General features: G+C 49.5%; 2 protein-coding genes across 2 annotated transcripts in view; one reads left to right on the top strand and one right to left on the bottom strand.

The window, feature by feature from the left end:
- Positions 1-3804: 3804 nt before the first annotated feature.
- Positions 3805-6997, bottom strand: CRX (cone-rod homeobox). The gene is made up of 3 exons (XM_019978792.2): positions 6898-6997; positions 6018-6169; positions 3805-4452 (listed from the first exon to the last, which is right to left on the bottom strand). The coding sequence occupies exons 1-3, from the start codon at positions 6995-6997 to the stop codon at positions 3805-3807; spliced, it is 900 nt and encodes a 299-aa protein (XP_019834351.1).
- Positions 6996-18734, top strand: part of LOC139176983 (tetrapeptide repeat homeobox protein 2-like) — a 27819-nt gene continuing 16080 nt past the window's right edge. Inside the window, exon 1 of the mRNA XM_070770224.1 lies at positions 6996-7022. Coding sequence (XP_070626325.1) covers positions 6996-7022 — 27 coding nt within the window. The remainder of the gene's footprint in view (positions 7023-18734) is intronic.

Raw genomic sequence — 18734 nt, 5'->3', positions numbered from 1 at the left:
TAAAGCTGCTATGAAGGGCGCAAGTACAACTTCAGGGGAAATGCTAGGTTAAGATATACATTTAGCATAATGTCTTCAAGGTAGACATCCAGACTATTCCCATCTTTTTGGTTATTGTGAATAGCGCTGCTGTGAACACAAGAGCACACCTTTTTGAACACCTGTTTTCAATTCTTGGCTCAGCTCATAAAGAATCCACCTGCCATGCAGGAGACCCCGGTTTGATTCCTGGATCGGGAATATCCCCTGGAGAAGGGAACTGCTACCCACTCCAGTATTCTGGCCTGGACAATCCCATGGACAGAGGAGCCTGGCGGGCTACAGTCCATGGGGTCACAAAAAGTCGGACATGACTGAGCGACTTTCACAATAGACTAAGGAGTGGAATTGCTGTATCCTATCTAATTCCAGAACTTTTCCATCAACCCAAAGAGAAACTCTCTCACCCATTAAGCAGTTCCTTCCCAATGTCCCCTCCCCCCAGCAAACACAAATCTGTTTTCCATTTCCAGGGATTTGCCTCTTCTGGATATTTCACATAAAGGGATTCATTTGATATGGAGCCTTTTATGTCTTGTTTCTTCTGTGAACGTGTTTAATACCATTGAGTTGCACACTTTAAAATGATAATAATGGTCACTTTTATGTGATATTCATTTTACTATACAAATAAACACTTATTGGGCTCTTACCGTGGACCAGACCTCAGGGCCAAATACTTAACAAAATGACATCATTTAATTCTCTTGAGGTGGGTCTTCTCAACGTCTCACGTTACCGAGGGGGAAACTGAAGTTGGGAGGAACGGATTGCCCAAGGTCATAGGACCAGACGTGGCTGAGCCAGGCTCAAACAGCAAGTCTGTCTGACCGCATTAGCTCTCTGTTAAATACACACACACATTTTAACCCAGGATCCAGCGAATGAGAGGGGCATTAGCAGAGATTGAAGACCTGGAGTTGGAGAAACAGAAAGGCTAAGGATAAGAGAAGAAGAGGAAAGAAAGAACAAGTTAAAAACCAGCAAAAACAAATGTGGACCTTGGAGTCTGAGATTTGACAGTCAAGAAGGAAAAAGGGGAGTGGGGAAAAAAGAGAGAGAAAAGACAAGAGACAGAAGAGAAATAGTGGGAAACTGAAAGTGACCAGAATGGGAGAAGGGATGGAAGGGAAGGTGGCAAGGATGGAAGGCGGAAGAGGGAGGTGCAAGATGAAGCTGCAGAGCCTTGGAGCCTGATGGGGAGGGCTCCAAGAATTCCTCTTCCTTCGAGAGCCAATTGCTAAGCACCTCCCAGCACACCACTCCCTTCCCAAGCTACTTTAATCCTCCTGTGGACCACTGAGGCAGGAAGCATGGGCACCGCCCCCTTGCAGCGAGGGGTCATAGCAGGTGGAAGCTGGCCGTCTGAAGCCCATATTCCTGCTTAATTAGCTTTACAGAGATGTAACAGAAAAGACAGTGAGCAGACAGAGAAACCACATGGACACACCCATGGCCCCAAAGACAGACGTTTTTACCTCCAGGCCCCTCCACGGAAACAAACAAAAAATCACCCAGACTTTAAGCAGGATCCAACATTTTAATCATTTTCACTGCACAGGTGGCCAGCGAAGGGAGACCTGGAGCTCCAGTGAGTGGGCAAGGGGAGGACAGAGGACCGACACAGAAAGAGGGAGCCCTCTTGTTCTGTTCCCACTTCCTTTGACACTCTTCCTGGCTTTAGGAATCCCTAAGGGATAGCTGAAGAACCAGCCTTCAGGAGACTGGCCCCTGAGAAGGAACCTGGAATCTCCTGAAAGATTTGACTCCTTCCTCTGTCCAACTCCTAGAGAACTCTCAGAAGACCCCAGGAAGTTGTGGGGAGGTGGGGCGCTCTTAGAGTCTTACTCCCGTTGGCCTGAGTCTGTGATCCCCCCACCCCGGCCCATTCTATTACTGCCTCTGAATCATTTGCATAAGACACGCCCTTCTCTGTGAGTGGAGAACTTGGTGAGGCAGGGAGAGACTCTACTCACACCTGAGACCCCAGCCTCCAACAAAGAGTGTGGGGGCCTCTGCAAAATGCCTAATGGACACTGCATCCTGGTCCCAGCGTTTACACGGATCCAGAGCACAGTGCCGTCTCCTACCTGCCCCTCCCTGGCAAATTTTTGCCTGGATGGGGGATTGACATCCACCCCGTATGTCAATATATGTTGTCTTTCTCTGTTTAGATATCACTTCCCACAGTGGATTCTGGGTCTAATCTCCCAGACCCAGGAGAGATGATGTGTAAGCCATCTTTGGGGGCTCTAGTGATCTCAGGGTGCCTCTCATGGTTCCTCCTGACCTGGCATCATCTGATGCCACCCAGTCTCTCTTTGCATCGTGCCCCTCCTCCTGACCTTGCTTTCTGCCCTGGGGGCCTGGAGCCAGCTTGTCCTGGCTAGTGAGCACAGACGGTAAGTGTCTCTTCCTAAGTTCAGGGACCTCAGCCTGATGCCTTGACATCAGCCACAGTGGGAGTATTTACACCACAGAAATGGGCAACGACAAACCAGGATTTCCTCTTCCTTCCAGAGCTCGTTGTTAAGCACCTCCCAGCATACCACTTCCTTCCCATGCTACTTTCTTTCACTCCTGGCCTTGTGAAACCCACCAGTGAATGGCTCGTGGCTCCTGCCTCCCCTACCCAAAAATAAAAGAACTCAGATTGAGAAAATAGGTGCCAAAGTACCAAACTTCCAAGAGTGTTGGAATGCCTGCATCCTTCTTCAGAGCCTTACACTGCTTGTCTCTGTGGCCATGGGTCAGGCTGTATTCAAATAAATACAGTGCGGCCCCAGGAAAATTTCCCAGGCCAAGCTCTATTTATAGTCCAACCCCACAGTCGAAACTGAAAACAAAACCTCTAAAAGAGGGAGTGTGAGTGCGGGATGTGGGGCTGCCCCCAAATCCATTTCTCTTGCCCCACCCCCGTCTCTTGTATATTTACAGGTGGGAAGCCTGTCCACCTCTTCTTCTCTTGGAAATAGCCACAGTCATAGCTGGTGTACCCCATGCAGCAACCGTGATTCTTCCAGTGTTTAGGTGAAGTTCACCTTTAAAAAAAATGCTAAAACGAAAGAAAACAAACCAGATGTGAAACAGGCAACTTGCCTTCCATTCTTCCACCAGATATGCCCATTTCCAGTGTCGTGAATGAATGATGAAATGTCTTTAAGAAGAAACTAACAAGAAGAAGAAAATACATGTGTGTGTGTGTGTGTGTGTGTGTAGCCCCCTAAACCTATCATGTAAACCTGACGTCTGTGAAATCTGGAAAACTGCCAAATGAATTTCTGAACTTAACGGTATAGTTGGCCTAAAGGTTCCATCCTGGGGCTTCGTAAAGTCTGTCTTTGGAATTTCTAGAAGGATCTCTACCCATGAGCTACAGAAGTGTCCCCGAATGGAAAGTTAAGGAATCAAGCCTCCCTACCTGTTTGTTCAACAGCACTGTGATTTTCTGACCTACACACGACCCCGGGTCAACTGCAAGTTTGGTTTAATTTCATCTCAGGGTGAGTTCTCAGCACCAGTTTCTGGAGTCTGGGGCTCACGGTTTGAAATGCCGGCTGGACTCTGTATGAGACCACCTTGGGGTTGAGAGGATGACTAAGACCTATCGAGCTCCCCGGGAGGAAAGGGGTGGACTGTGTTGGTCACTGGAGCCAAAGAGGCCGTGACCTTTGGAAGGACTTCTGCCACTTCCCCCGGGATGCTGTCCCAGGGCAGGTTGGGACAATGTGCAGGGGGGACAAGAGAGGGAGAGAGGAGTGTCTTCTACAAGATCTGAAACTTCCAGGCACTCTGATCCTTGTAGTCCAGGGGGTCCATGGGGTTGTAGGTGAATTTCCAGGTGCCCGTGGGGTCCTTGAACTCTAAGCTGTCCACAGGGCTGTAAGTGCCATAGCTCTGGCCTGACAGGGAGGTGGGGGACTGGGTCAGGGAGGGCCCCACAGAGGGGCCTGAAAGGGGGCTGAGGGCCGGGCCCCCCAATGGGGGCACCATGGGAGACAGGTAGGGGTCCAGGCCACTGAAATAGGAGCTTGGCGACCCATAGGCTGAGGGAGAAGAGCAGAAAGCAGAAGCAGGGGCGTAGGTCATGGCGTAGGGCGCTGAGGTCAGAGAGGGGCCCGAGGCCACTAGCCCTGCCCGCTGCGCCTCGGGCAAAGGGGACTCGGAGGCCGGACTCCAAATGGACACTGTGGCCACGGCCGTGGTGGGGGAGCCCGAGGGCCCGGGGAGAGGGGGGCTGTAGGAATCTGAGATGCCCAGGGGGTCTGGACAGACATCTGTGGAGGACCTCGGGGATGTGCCTGCCTTCCTCTTGGCAGGACGAGCCTTGGCTTGCGCCCCTGGGGGCTGCTGCTGCTGTTTCTGCTGCTGCCGCTGCTGCCGACATTTAGCCCGGCGGTTCTTGAACCAAACCTGGGGGGCAAGAGGGGAGATGAGGGAGGGTGAGTGGGCAGGAGGCCCAGGGGAGCCTTCATGATGCCCAGGACTGGTGATGCCTATCCGTGAAGCATGCCGGAGTCATAACTCTCCACTTTGCAATCGGCTGTGGGGCACTCTGGGGGCTTCCCAGGGGGCTCAGGGGTGAAGAATCCGCCTGCCAATGCAGGAGACTTGGGTTTGATCCCTTGGTCAGGAAGATTCCCTGGAGAAGGAAATGGCAACCCACTCCAGCATTCTTGCCCGGGAAATCCCTTGGACAGAGGAGCGTGGTGGGCTACAGTCCGTGGTGTCACAAAGAGTCAGACACGACTGAGCAGCTAAACTACAACATGGGGCACTCTATTCATCCACCATCCACCCAATTATTTATATATACAGTTGTACAGTCACACACATACCATCATATACAATAGACACAATTGTACATGAATACATTTGTGTGTACATACATAATTACACACATATATACACATTCTTCCAGCCAATCATATGTACATACCTGCTATCATGTAACATACAAATATACACCTATACATTCATCTGCCCACCTAATCATTCATATATACATGGAGACATACAATCATACATATGTACATTCACCATCTAATCATATGCACACACATAACAATCATGCATAAGTACAGTTGTATATAATGTACACAATGATGGGCTTCCCTGATGGCTCAGATGATAAAGAATCTGCCTGCAATGCAAGAGACCTGGCTTTGATCAAGGGAATGGCTACCCACTCCAGTGTTCTTGCCTGGAGAATTCCATGGACAGAGGAGCCTGTGGGCTACAGCCAATGGGGTCGCAGAGTCTGACATGACTGAGAGATTGACACTTTTACTTCACATACAATGATACACACTTTCGTCTTTCCAATCCTATGTACATATGTACACATATTATCATACAAACAAGCATATATACATTCATATATACATCATACATACATACAATCAAACACACACGTATACATTTATCCATCCATGCATCCATCCATCCACCCATCCATTCAATTATTTAATAAACATGTATTCTTCTACTCCTTTGGGCACACAGCAGTGAAGCTGACATTCTAGTTGAGAGAGACAGCATATAAATAAATGGTAAGGAAGGAAATCACATAGAATTTTAGAAAGTGATAAATGCTATGGGAGAACCAATTGAGCAGAGTGAGGCAGAGTAGCAGAGTTGGGATGGAGGGAAAAAGCTGCAGCTTCTAATGCCAATGGCGGTGTAGGTCTCATTGACTGGCAAGGTGACTAGATTGGTTGATAAACAAAGAGTTGAACAGGGTGTAGGGAACATATCTTCCAGGTAGAGGGAGCAGAGAGTGTTCTTGGTGGGAATGCTAAAGGAAGGACCGGGGGCAGGGCCGATGGAGTAGAATGAGAAGGGATAGGCGTGCAAGAGAGGAAGCCAGTGAAGTAATGGGGATGGGGGATTAACAGGACGCTGCATGACTTCAGCTCTTCCTCTGTGACCTCTCCCTCTTCCCTCCGCTCTGGATCCCAGGAACCAGGACACCCCACCTGAACCCTGGACTCAGGCAGGTTGATCTTCAGAGCCACCTCCTCACGGGCATACACGTCCGGGTACTGAGTCTTGGCAAACAGGGCTTCCAGCTCTTCCAGCTGGCTTCGCGTGAAGGTGGTCCGTTCTCGCCGTTGCTTTCTTGGGGCGCCTGGGGTGAGGACAGAAAAGCAGGACCTTCGGGTGACCTGAGACCCCACTCTCTGCATCTGTTGACGCAAGGTCCTGAGAAGGCGTGGGATGCCGACAAGCCTCTTCTGGGTGTTCTTCTGCCCAGACTAAGGGGGTGCTGATTCCCTCAACTTCTAGGCCTCACTCTGTCCCCCTGGGAAATGGGTTCTCCCTTTGCCTGTCCTTAGGGGGACTCTTGCCTCACCCCGAGGAGAACTGGCTTTACCTGTGTAAGAAGGTATATGAGTTTGGTTTTTATCCCCTTTCTAAAATTTCTTCTGCACTAAGACATTCACTTGAAACACGACATTGGGGATATCCAGCCATTTGGGGATATCCAGCCTATGAAAGAGGCAGGACCGTAATGGTCAACTTAATAAAAGAATAATACCATCAAAAATAGAACGCTTCCTTCGCTAAGAAATAAAGCGTGCTGACAGATGGGAATTCCTCTGGGTCCCCCTTCCAGATGGCTTCCCTCCCTCACCCGAGACGGAACCACTGTCCTAAATTTCTGTGAAGACCCACATGCTTTCCTGCATCCCTGAGACATGTGGGGTGGTGCTCTGCATTTACAGATGAGCCCGTTTGGCTGGTGTATGGCCCTGATGTCACTCTTGTAAGTACCCATCCTCTTCCTGAGGGCAAGGGACCCCAGAAGATGGGGGCCAGCTGGGGGTGGGGGGCGGGGAGGACGACTGTACTCACTGGGGTAGGACACAGCTGGGTGCATCAGATCCACACTGGGGCCACTCAGGGCCAAGGCGTTGACGGAATAGTGGGGCCCCGGGTTCATATACGCCATCATGATCTTCGGGGATGCTGAGGCCCAGGTCAGGGGGCCTGCAAGAAAAGGATGGGTGCTCACAAACTCCCCAGTTCATCACCGCCTCAGTCTCTTCCTAGATATGTGACCTTCGGCAACTTATTCCCCCACTCTGTGCCTGGGTTTCCTCACCTATAAAACAGCCCTCTGCTTAAGGTCGTCAAAGTGCCACTGGGGCTCTGTAAAGCCAAGATCAAAAGCTGCAATGAGCATTCTAAATGGAAGCTCTTATTTCTACTCTATCCTTTAAAAAATCTTCTGACCTACTCCCTTGTCCAAGACCTTTCCCCTCCCCGTGTGTTAGTGTTAGTCGCTCAGTCGTGTCCGACTCTGCAACACGTGGACTGTAGCCCTCCAGGCTCCTCTGTCCATGGGATTGTCCAGGCAAGAATGCTAGAGTGGGTTGCCATGGCCTTCTCCAGGGGAACTTCCCAACCCCTAGGACCTCAAAAAAGATGTTCAGCCTCACACAGAATCATGACAAGTAGAGTGACCAGTGGTCTCAGTCTGCCGGGGATGGAGAGCTTTATAGGGATGTGGGATTTCAGTGACAAATCTGAAAAGTCCCAGACAAGTCGGGATGGTTAGTGAGCCCAAGGGAGTCACAGTCAAATGACAGCATGTCATGATCTCCCATGACTATTTTTGACCCATCAAGTTGGCAAAGATCAAAGAGGCTTGGTAACTCCAGGGCTGGCCTCAGAACAGGCTTCTCGTGTCAGATGGGCGACAGTGTGAATGGAACAAACTGCAAACATTTATCAAAGAAAAACGCCGTCTTTCCTCGGTCCCAGCAATTCGCCTTCAAGGTGCCTCGGCCACCTCATCAGAAGATGGGAACGAGCAATACAACTTACATCTTTAGGCTGATGTGAGGGTCAAATGAATTATTGTGCATCTGATACTTAAAATAGCACCTGACATGCAGCAAATGCTACAAAACTGTGGCGGTTATTATGATTTGCAAGCGGACATTTGCATAGATTTTATGCTCGGATACTTCTTATTGGAGTATAGTTCATTTACAATGTTGTGTTGGTTTCTGGTACACAGCAAAGTGATTCAGTTCTGTATTTTTTTCATATTAGTTTCCATTACAGCTTATTACAAGGTAATGAATAGAGTTCCCTGCGCTCTACGGTGGGTCTTTGTTGTTTCTCTCCTTTATATATCGTAGTGCGTTTCTGTTAATCCCAAACTCCTAATTTATCCCTCCCCACCCAAGCTAGGATTTTTAATGCAGCATATTTATAATTGCCACAATGTGGAAGCACCCTATACGTTCACCAAAGGGGACATAGTAAGTTATGTAATTTAAGTAAGTTATGTTATGATTATGGCACATCCGGGCAAGAGAGTACTATAAAGTCATTAAAAACTATAATTCTCTGTGAATGGACTTGAATCGACCTCTAGTATATAGTTAAGGAAAGATTATCCTGGGACTTCCCTGGTGGTCCAGTGGTTAAGAATCCACCTTCCAATGCAGGGGATGTGGGTTCGATCCCTGGTCGGGGAACTAAAATCCCACATGCTGTGAGGCAGGTAAGCCTGAGCACCGCAGCTACTGAGCCTATGTGCTCCGGAGCCAGTGGGCTGCAACTAAAACCCAGCACAGCCAAATAAATAAATTTAAAAAAAAGATTATCCTAAACTTAGCAATGAGACAAATGGTTGACAGCAAGTCACCTCCTGGTTATCTAGACAACCAACCCAAGCATTGGTTCCTTTTCTAGGGGACTGTACCCTTGCTCAATTGATTCTTCACTGTTGATTAGGATCCAGACACTGGCAACTTTCAGATGCTTGGTTGCCAATGATTTGTCTCTGGTAGAAAAGATAACCTCAGGGTTACAGTTTTGCTGCCTGTAGAACTTGAACTAGTTTTGTACCTAACCTGACCAGCTTTTTTCAGCACACCTTTTCCGAATAACAGTATTAACCTCTCTTCCTTGAATTCTCCTTGGAAACAGCCGGTTCACGACTTCAATCTTTGTTTTTGGCTTATTACATGTGCCTAAGAGTCAGGTTTTTTATTTTTTTATTACATTTTGGCAATACAGGGGTGTGTGTCTGTGTATTAGATATCATATTTTACCAAATTATGGGCTTCCCTGGTGACTCAGTGGTAAAAGAATCAGCCGGCTAATGCAGGAGACACAGGTTCAACCCCTGGGTGGGGAAGATCCCCTGGAGCAGGAAATGGCAACCCGCTCCAGTATTTTTGACTGGGAAATCCCATGGACAGAGGAGCCTGGCAGACTACAGTGCATGGGGTCACAAAAGATTTGGACATAACTAAGCAACTAAACAACAAAAACCACATTATATATACAAAGTATATTCAAAGGGAAAAAAGTGCAGTGCTGTGTATAGTAGATATCATTTATTACTAAATTATATATACTATATATGTGTATATATATATCAAAGGAAAACAACAGTGTGTATAGCATGCTACCACTTGTGGTTTTTAAAAATATATACATACATATATTTTTGCCTGCCAATGCAGGAGACTTAACAGACACAAGTTCAGTCCCTGGGTGGGGAAGATCCCCTGGAGGAGGAAATGGCAACCCACTCCAGTATTCTTGCCTGAAGAATCCCACGGACAGAGGAGCCTGGTGGGCTACGGTCCATGGGGTCGCAGAGAGTTGGACATGACTGAAGCGACTGAGCACAGCATATATACATATATTTATATATTCCTATTGCATAGAACATTCCCAGGAAGGACACAATATTCAGTAAAAGTGGCTGCCTTTGAGGAGCTGTGTTGTATCCATACCTTGTTTTACAGTTTGGATTCCTTTTTAACCACGTGTGTGTAAATTACCCTTTCAACAACAAAGCCAACAATACCACCTATTTAAAAGAGAGAGAGAGACGCTCTCCAGGGCTCCCTATCGCCCTAGTTAAGATGACCTCAGGAGACCTCTCAGCCTCTCCAGAAACTTCTAATAACTGTTCTGGGCCAGGAATGCCTCTCTCCCAGCCCAAAACCCCCTCTCACCAGCTAACTAACCCCTTCTCCTCCTCCAGGACACAGATCAAACATAATTTCCCAGGAGAGCCAGCCCACACCCTAAACAGGATGTCTCTCTCTCTCTCTCTCTCTCTCTCACACACACACACTTTCTCCTGTTCTTCAGGAATCACACATACTAAATATGACATATTTATAAATATGTTTGCCTGTCTGTCTCCCCTAATCCAGCTACCTGAGAATGGAGACTAGGAACATTTTAGTCCCTGGGGTGTCCCCAGCATGCCCAATAAATATTTGCAAAATAAATAAATGCTTACAATTGGATGGTGTTTATGTGAGCTCCCACTTCATCCTTCTCTCACTGCCCTGTCCTTCTCAACCCTCATTTGAGTTTCGTTTATCATAAATTGAAGTTCTGCTGTCCACTCAGTAAATACTTTTTGAAAATCAATCATGCTCTAAGGTCTAGGGAGACAATAAGAAATAAGACATACAGCATCTCTGCTCTCATGGGATTGAAATTTGAGGTTCTGATCAGGGAAATCAACATCGAACAAGGAAATAGACTTTTCTTAAGAAACCCAAAATGCTTCCAGAGACTTTCAAGAACTCCAAGGAAAATTAAATGGGGTAGTAAGAAATTAAAAGATGATTACTCCTTGGAAGGAAAGCTATGACAAACCCAGACAGCATATTCAAAAGCAGAGATATCACTTTGCCAACAAAGGTCATATAGTCAAAACTATGGTTTTTCTGGCAGTCATGTACAGATGTGAGAGTTGGGCCATAAAGAAGGCTGAGTTGCTTTCAAACTGTGTTGCTAGAGAAGACTCTTAAGAGTCACTTGGACAGCAAGGAGATCAAATGAGTCAATCCCACAGGGGATCAACCTTGAATATTCATTGAAAGACCTGATGCTGAAGCTGAAGCTCCCGTACTCTGGCCACCTGGTGAGAAGAACCAGCTCATTGGAAAAAACCCTGATACTGGGAAAGATTGAAGGCAGGAGGAGAAAGGGAAGACAGAGGATGAGATGGTTGGATGGCATCACCGCCTCAATGGTCATGAGTTTGAGCAAGCTCCGTGAGATGGTGAAGGACAGGGAAGCCTGGCGTGCTGCAGTCCATGGGGTCGTAAAGAGTCGGACATAACTTAGTGACTGAACAATGAACAACAAAATAAGAGAATGATGGGGTTTGAGGTGAGGGTGAGTCGTCTGATTTAGGTGAATGATCAGGGAAGTCAGATGTCAATCAGGGCTGCCATCTCTTGAAGGCTTGACTGAGGCTGGACAGTCAGATTCCTTGGGGTTCATTCTTATGGCTGTTGGCAGGAGGCCTCAGTTCTTGCCACGCAGATCTCACCACAGGACTGCTCAAGCATGCTCTGGGGAAGCATGATCAGGGAAGACCTCTCTCTAAGGAGGTGAATTTGGGGCTGCAAAACGAAGGACTGTGCATCCGCTGTGAGAGGATCTCGGGGTAGAGGTCTCTAGGCAGAGGGAGCAGCAGGTGCAAAGGTCTGAGGCTGGAATCGTTTCATCTCGTGGGAGGAGAACCAAGGTGTCCAGCCCTACTGGAGCAGAGTGATCAGGATGGAAAGTGGACTGAGAGTGGGTGGGACCTGATGGAAAGGTCTCGGGGACGCTCGGTGTCGATACTAATCATAAAAGTAGAAACAACACATAAACCCTAAGAATCAAGGGGTGTCCTAGATAATGACTCGTATTTACACCCTAGAGTTGGCTCCTCCCACGGAGCACGGCTGCATGTGCAACCAATAAGGTATTGTGGAAATGACAGTGTGACCTCTGAGGCCGGCCCTCTCTCTCTATCTAGCAAAGCAGCTGTTGTGCCGAACATGCTTGTGCAGTCCTGTGGCGAGGTCTGTACGGCAAGAACTGAGGCCTCCTGCCGACAGCCATGGGAATGAACTCCCAGGAATCTGACTGTCCAGCCTCAGTCAACCCTTCAAGTGACGGCAGCCCTGATTGACATCCGACTACAACAGAAAGAGAGACCCTGAGCCGGACTCATCCAGTGATGCTGTCCCTGGATTCCTGTGACCTCAGAAACTTTTGTCCGTTGTTCAGTCACTCAGTCGTGTTCGACTCTTTGTGGCCCCATGGACTGTAGCACGCCAGGCTTCCCTGTCCTTCACCATCTCCCAAAGATTGCTCAAACTCATGTCCATTGAGTCAGTGATGCCATCCAACCATCTCGTCCTCATCATCCCCTTTCTCCTCCCTTCAATCTTTCCCAGCATCAGGGTCTTTTCCAATGAGTTGGCTCTTCACATCAGGTGGCCAAAGGATTGGAGCTTCAGGTTCAACATAAGTCCTTCCAATGAATATTCAAGGTTTATTTCCTTTAGGAAACTACACAACATCATGAATATGTATTTGTTTTAAGCTGCTAGGTTCGGGGTTAACTTCTTACACAGCCACAGATAACTAATACACAAGACTTCCCAATGCAACACGGCATTGAGTCCTCAGCCCAAGCCTGGGTCTTAGAGACAGTATTACTATTATGTTCATATTTTATAATTGAGAACATCTGCAGACTCAGGTGCTGGGACTTGCCTGGCTCACTCAGGCTGTGAGTGGGGACCACCCTCGTGGAGGTCCTGTTCTCCCAGTTCCCAGCCTGGATCCCCTCTGTCACCTTCCTTTCCTCCAAGGACTGATGATATTTCATCAGACCCTCATGAGAAAAGGGAAACAGGGAGCCTGCTGAACTTGCCCTCTAAGGACAATTTGCAGAGCTTGGAACAAAAGCATCCATTTCTAGGGCTTCCCTGGTGGTACAGTGGATAGCAATCTGCCTGCCAATGCAAGAGACACAGGTTCGATCCCTGATCTGGGAAGATTCTACATGCCTTGGAGCAATCAAGCCCGTGAGTCACAGCTACTGAGACTGCATGCCCTAGAGCTCGTGCTTCAAATCAAGAGAAATCACTGCAGTGAGAAGCTCATGCATCTCAACAAAGAGTAGCCCCTGCTCACCGAAGCTAGAGAGCGCCTGTGCAGCAAGGAAGACCAAGAGCAACCAAAAATAAATAAATAATTTTTAAAAAAGATCCATTTCTACTGTCTTCACCAGGGAATCTGCATCGAGTTGCCCGGCTAAGGGGTTGGTCTTCCAGGAAAGCCTAGATCTCTCGTCCTGGGAGCATCCCATTCTACAGGCAGGAAACCTGAGTCAAGCAGCTGATAATGATAATGACCTCCAAGGTTGAGGGTTTGCCCACTCTACAGATCATCCAATAAGCAAGCGTGTGGTGGACAAGACGTCAGCAAAGAACAATAAGAACATAAGTGATGTCAGACACCCACTGAAGCCCTCCTCTGGGTCTGGCAGCTAGATGAGGTGGTCGATGATATCAGACCTTCCGGGACTTCTCTCCTCCAAACAGGCTTTGTGTGTACAACCTCCAAGAGCACAGACAACAACCACAGTGTCCATCTTTCATTGAGAATTTGCAGTGAGCCTGACAGTGACCCTTTATCATCCTGCCAGGTGAATTTCATGGCAGTGATGTTTCATAGTCCCAAACAGTAGAGCTGGGAAGATCACTGTCCTTGCCCTGGGGACCAACCAGTGGGGCCTGAAGCTATTGCTCAGGGCTCCGGGGGTTCAGCAGCTCTGGGGCCAGACTCCCACCTGAGCAGGTGCTTGGACAGGTGAGGTCTGAAGGCTCACACCCACCTTGTGGGTCGTCCTGAAGATAATCTATGGCTGGAGAAACCAAGCCTTGGGGAAGGAAGGCACCTGCCCCCAGACAGGCAGAAAGTCCTCCATCCATTAGGACCTCCAGTTGGAATCCCCAGCTGCTCAGGAACAAGATCTCCAGGAACAGTGACCCAGGGAAATCGTCCCATGGGGCAGGTCTTACTGCCACCTCCATGCCACCAAGGAGGACACCGAGGCTCCGAGAAGCGGAGTCCCGGGTCCCATCACATACACCGGCAGCAGAGCCAGCACCCTCCCCTACAGCCTGCGCCCTCCCAACCACCAAGCTACACGACCTCAGGATGCTCCCCACAGCCCCCTGTGGAGCTCACATGCCCACTTCTCAGATGAGGGAACTGAGGCTGAAGGGGGTTCTGTCCATTTCTGATGACACACAGGGGTGAGTGGCACAGTCAGGAATAAAACCCAGATATCTTGGATCTCAGAGCATTGCCTTATCCCCCAAAAATGCTCAGGACCCCCCAAAGTGGGATGAGGCCAGCCCTCTCCCCTGCACTCACAACAAGCCCAGGTCTGAGACATGAGCTTCCCATGGCTCATCCGACTGCATCATGACAACAACTTGTCATTGTCCCCACTTTGCAGATGAGGAAACTGAGGCTCCGAGTGACCTCACAGACCTACATGGCTCCACCTCAGTCCGAGCAAGACCTACCCCCCAGTTTTGTCGGATCTCTGCAGCCCGCACTGGCTCGGTCACCCAAGAGACAAGGAGCTGACCATGTTATGTGGCAGCCTGGATGGTAGGGGAGTCTGGCGGAGAATGGATACACGTGTATGTAGGGCTGAGTCCCTTGGCTGTCCACCTGAAACTATCACACCATTGTTGATCGGTCATACTCCAGTACAAAATAAAAAGTTTAAACGTTAAAAAAAGAGAGAAAAACCTGGGGGTCGTGCTCACCACCCAGGATTGGATGTAGGGAAAGCCAGAGCCTCAGGAGACAGCGAGGTCCCCAAATAATCAATTCGCCCCCATTTCATCCCCAAACTATCGCATCCCCAGGCCCCTGGGGTAGTCTCCTCGTCTCCCCTTCCTCCTTCCTGCCGCAGCCACAAAACCTTCCCGCTCGGTGTACGTGTCTCTCTGATTCTATTTCGCTCATCCCTCCATCCTTCCATCCATCTATTCAACAAATACTTAGGCATCCCAACCACACAGCAGGTGCTGGGAGGAAATCAAGGTTCACTGGGGGAGATGGGCACTGAGTAGATGAACGCACACATGAAGAGGGAGTTTCAGGCTGTGCCAACTTGTAAGGAAAGTACAAGGAGATGAGCCAAGGAGTTGCCTTCAGGCTGTGAAAAGCGCCCAACCCTGGGAGCTGGCGGGTTTGGTCATGCCACCCCCCCAACAGGCAGCCCCTGACGGAGTCTGTGTGCCACGGGCCAGCTTCTCCTGGCCATCCTTGCTGCCCCCGGCTGCCGTATTTCTCCAAACGTCAGGACAGACACTCTGATCCCTGTACCATCATCCAGCCAACATCATACACTCCCGCTCCTCAACCCTATGCCAGACCCTGAAAACACAGCCATGAACAAAATGAACCTACGTCCTGAGCCCTCCTCTCCCCTCTCTCGCCCCCACTTCCTCCATCCCCTTTCCTCGGCTGCTCCTGTGGACACTCACCTTCAGAGAGTGGGGACGGGGCTCTCCTGGGGGGCCCGGGGATGGAGTCATCAGACAGCAGGGGCTGAAGGAAACGGGTCCCCTCACATGGGGAGATTTTAAGCCCTGGCTGGGAGTGATGTCATCTGCCGTGGCCTGGATCTCGGAGGGTAATCCTGGCCCCCGGGTGGGGGACTCGACTGGGCGCCAGGAGGTGACATTGGCGGGGAGGGGGAGGGGCGCCCGTCTGCCTAATCCCCTCCTCTCCTCCCCCTCCCCGCCCCCCGCAACCATGACATCTTGGCAATTAGGGCTGATGGGGATGGGAGGCCCCAGCACCCTGGGACCAGGAGCCCGTACTCCTCAGGGAAGTTCTTCCTTAGGTCTAACTGGAGTCCCTCGAGCTTCGGCTGTTGTTCTATCAAAGAGGAAGGAGAGCAAGGTGGGATGTTCTGAGAGATCATTTGAGAACCGAGGGGCGCGGGGCTCTCCGGCTCCCTCTCCTGGGTCGTCCTTCCTCTCCCCAGCAGTCTGTCTGTCCACTAAGTCATCTCTGCATGGCCCCGTTGTTTCCTGCTCTGCCTCAGTTTCCCTTTTTCTTCTTTCTTTGCCTTGGCTTCTGTCACTTGTTGCTGTTCAATCGCTCAGTCGTGTCTGACTCTTTGTGACCCCGTGGACTGCAGCACGCCAGGCTTCCCAGTCCTTCACCATCTCCCTGAGTTTGCTCAAACTCATGTCCATTGAGTCAGTGATGCCAGCCAACCATCTCTATCGCTCCTTGATATCAACTTCTCCTCCCATTTCCTCTCCCCCCGACCCCTGCTCTCTCTCTGCCTGTGTCATCTCCATCTGTCCCTCCCTCCCTCATTGCCCTTCGTCTTTGCTTGGGATTTCCGTGCCTCCATTTCCTTTTGCTCTGACCCTCAAGGCTCCTGCCAGTCTGCCTTGAGTACCCCCTCTCTCATTCTTCAGCTCTGGGTCCCTCTGGTCCTGTCTTTATTGGTTTTTCTGTCTGTCTTGGTCCCTCTTGCCATCTCTCTCATTCTCTCTCTCTGAGTCCCTGTTCCTGTTTTGATTTTGGTCTCTGTCCTTGTCTCTCTGTGTCTATAAGCATATGGGCTTCCCGAGTGGCTCAGATGGTAAAGATTCTGCCTGCAAAGTGGGAGACCCAGGTTCAATCCCTGGGTTGGGAAGATCCCCTGGAGAAAGGAATGGCAATCCACTCCAGTATTCTTGCTTGGAGAATTCCATGGACAGAGGAGCCTGGCTACAGTCCATGGGGTCACAAAGAGTCAGACACGACTGAGCGACTAACACACACACACACACACACACACTTGCCTCTCTGTGACTCCAGTCTCTCCCCCACCCCACCAGCACCTCTGTCCTTTATCCAACCTCTTAAACTTCAATTTCTGTTCTTGTTTTTCCCTCTTCCCTGTCTCTTCTTCTGATTCTTGCTTTCTTTCTCTCTAGTTCCCCCTCCAGTTCTTTCTCCCTATCTTGATACCTTTCTTGATCTATACTTCTGACTCTCCTTGTTTCTGCCTCTCTCTGAATTTTCTCCTCTCTGTCCTTTTCAGGGTGTGTGTGTGTGTGGATATAAATATCTCCCTGAGCTCCTGACCCCATGCGGGTCTGTTTCCCATCCCAATGTATCCCAACACCTACCTATGTGCGTGCGTGAGATCTCAGTAATCCCGCCTTGTGGCTGGGTCATTGTGTTTCACCATAAGGGGCCCTTTCTTCCTTCACCCCCCCCCCCACCAACCCCCTGCCAGGAGAGATTAAGGCCAGCAGCCTGGCTGGGGAAGCAGGACCCGTCTCATTAGCTTGAGCCAAGGGTGACAGGGAGACAGGGAGGGGCCACCTGACCCTCACTGACTGGCCAAAAGGCTACTGGTGGGAGGACCCAGTCCTGTAACAGACCCTCCTGGCCCACCGGAGAGGGGAAAGAAAGCTGGTCATCAGGGAGAGGAAGAAAAGAACAGGTCCTCGGGGGCTGCCCTGGAGGTCCAGGGTTCAAGAATCTGTGCTTCCACTATAGGGGGCACACGTTCGATCCCTGGTCTGGGAACTAAGATCCCACACAAGGGGCTTCCCGGTGATTCAGTGATGGAGAATCCACCTGTCCGTGCAGGAGACACAGTTCAATCCCTGGTCCGGGAAAATCCCGGAGCAACTACGCCCATACGCCGCAACTACTGAGCCTACACTCTAGAGTTCATGCTCCACAGCAAGAGAAGCCACTGCAAAGAGAAGTCCAAGCACCGCAACGAAAGAAAGGCCCTCGCAGCGACAGAGATCCAGCACAGCTAAATTAATTATTAGTTTTTTTTAAAGATCTCATATGAAAAAAAAAAAAGGAACAAGTCCTCAAAGCCCCCAGGAGAAGGTGTCAGCTCCTTCTATCACTTCCCCCAAATTTTCCCACCCAGAGTCCCACCAGGCTGGGTAGGTGTGGGCAGGGGGGTTTCAGGTCACGCAGGTGGATCTGGGATGTCAATTAAGCTGAGTCTAAACCCAGGCTACTCCTCCCCTGAGGCAAATAGCTTTCTTTTCTCATCTACACCCAAAAGAAAACTTTGGCAATCAGCATTGCCTTCTCCCTTTTTTCCTCAGCATACCCCTCCTCCTCACACACAGATCAGATGCACCCATAAATCCTGTCATCTCTTCTTTCAACTAACTGTCCAGCTAAAAATTACAAAACACTGCTGGGAGAAAGGAAACAAGACTCAAGTCAGTAGTGACATATGAGCTTCCCTAGTGGCTCAAGATGGTAAAGAATCTGCCTGCAATGCAGAGGACCCAGGTTCCATCCCTGAGTTCGCAAGATCCCTTGGAGAGGAGAAATGGCAACCCACTCCAGTATTCTTGCCTGGAGAATCCCATAGACAGAGAAGCCTGGTAGGCTACACTCCATGGGGTCCCAAAGAGTTGGACATGACTAAGTGACTGACACATATGCCAGGAGTGACAAAGATCAAAGATACATTTCTTGGGACTTACTTCCCTGGTGGTCCAGTGGCTATAGGCAGCCATAGAGTCGACATATGGGGACAGAAGTCTGCCCTCCTAGAAAAAAAGGAGAAATATTTTCTTGACCTCAAGAAGCAGGCAAAGATTCCTTGAATGGGACACGGACAGCAGTAACCATAGGGGTGGGAGAAGGGAGGGAGGTTCGAGAGGGAAGAAACATGTACACCTGTGGTTGATTGATATATGGCAGAAACCAGCACAATATTGTAAAGCAGTTGTCTTCCAATAAAAAAAAAATCTTTTTAAAAATCAAACTTAATTAGAATGGGGAACTTCTACCCTTCAAAAAACTTCAAGTTAAAGAAAATCCTAGCTACAGTC

This window comes from Bos indicus, chromosome 18 (assembly GCF_029378745.1).
Source record: "Bos indicus isolate NIAB-ARS_2022 breed Sahiwal x Tharparkar chromosome 18, NIAB-ARS_B.indTharparkar_mat_pri_1.0, whole genome shotgun sequence".
NCBI lineage: Eukaryota > Metazoa > Chordata > Mammalia > Artiodactyla > Bovidae > Bos > Bos indicus.
The sequence above is the reverse complement of the archived record's forward strand: the minus strand, read 5'-3'. Positions and strand labels throughout refer to the sequence as shown.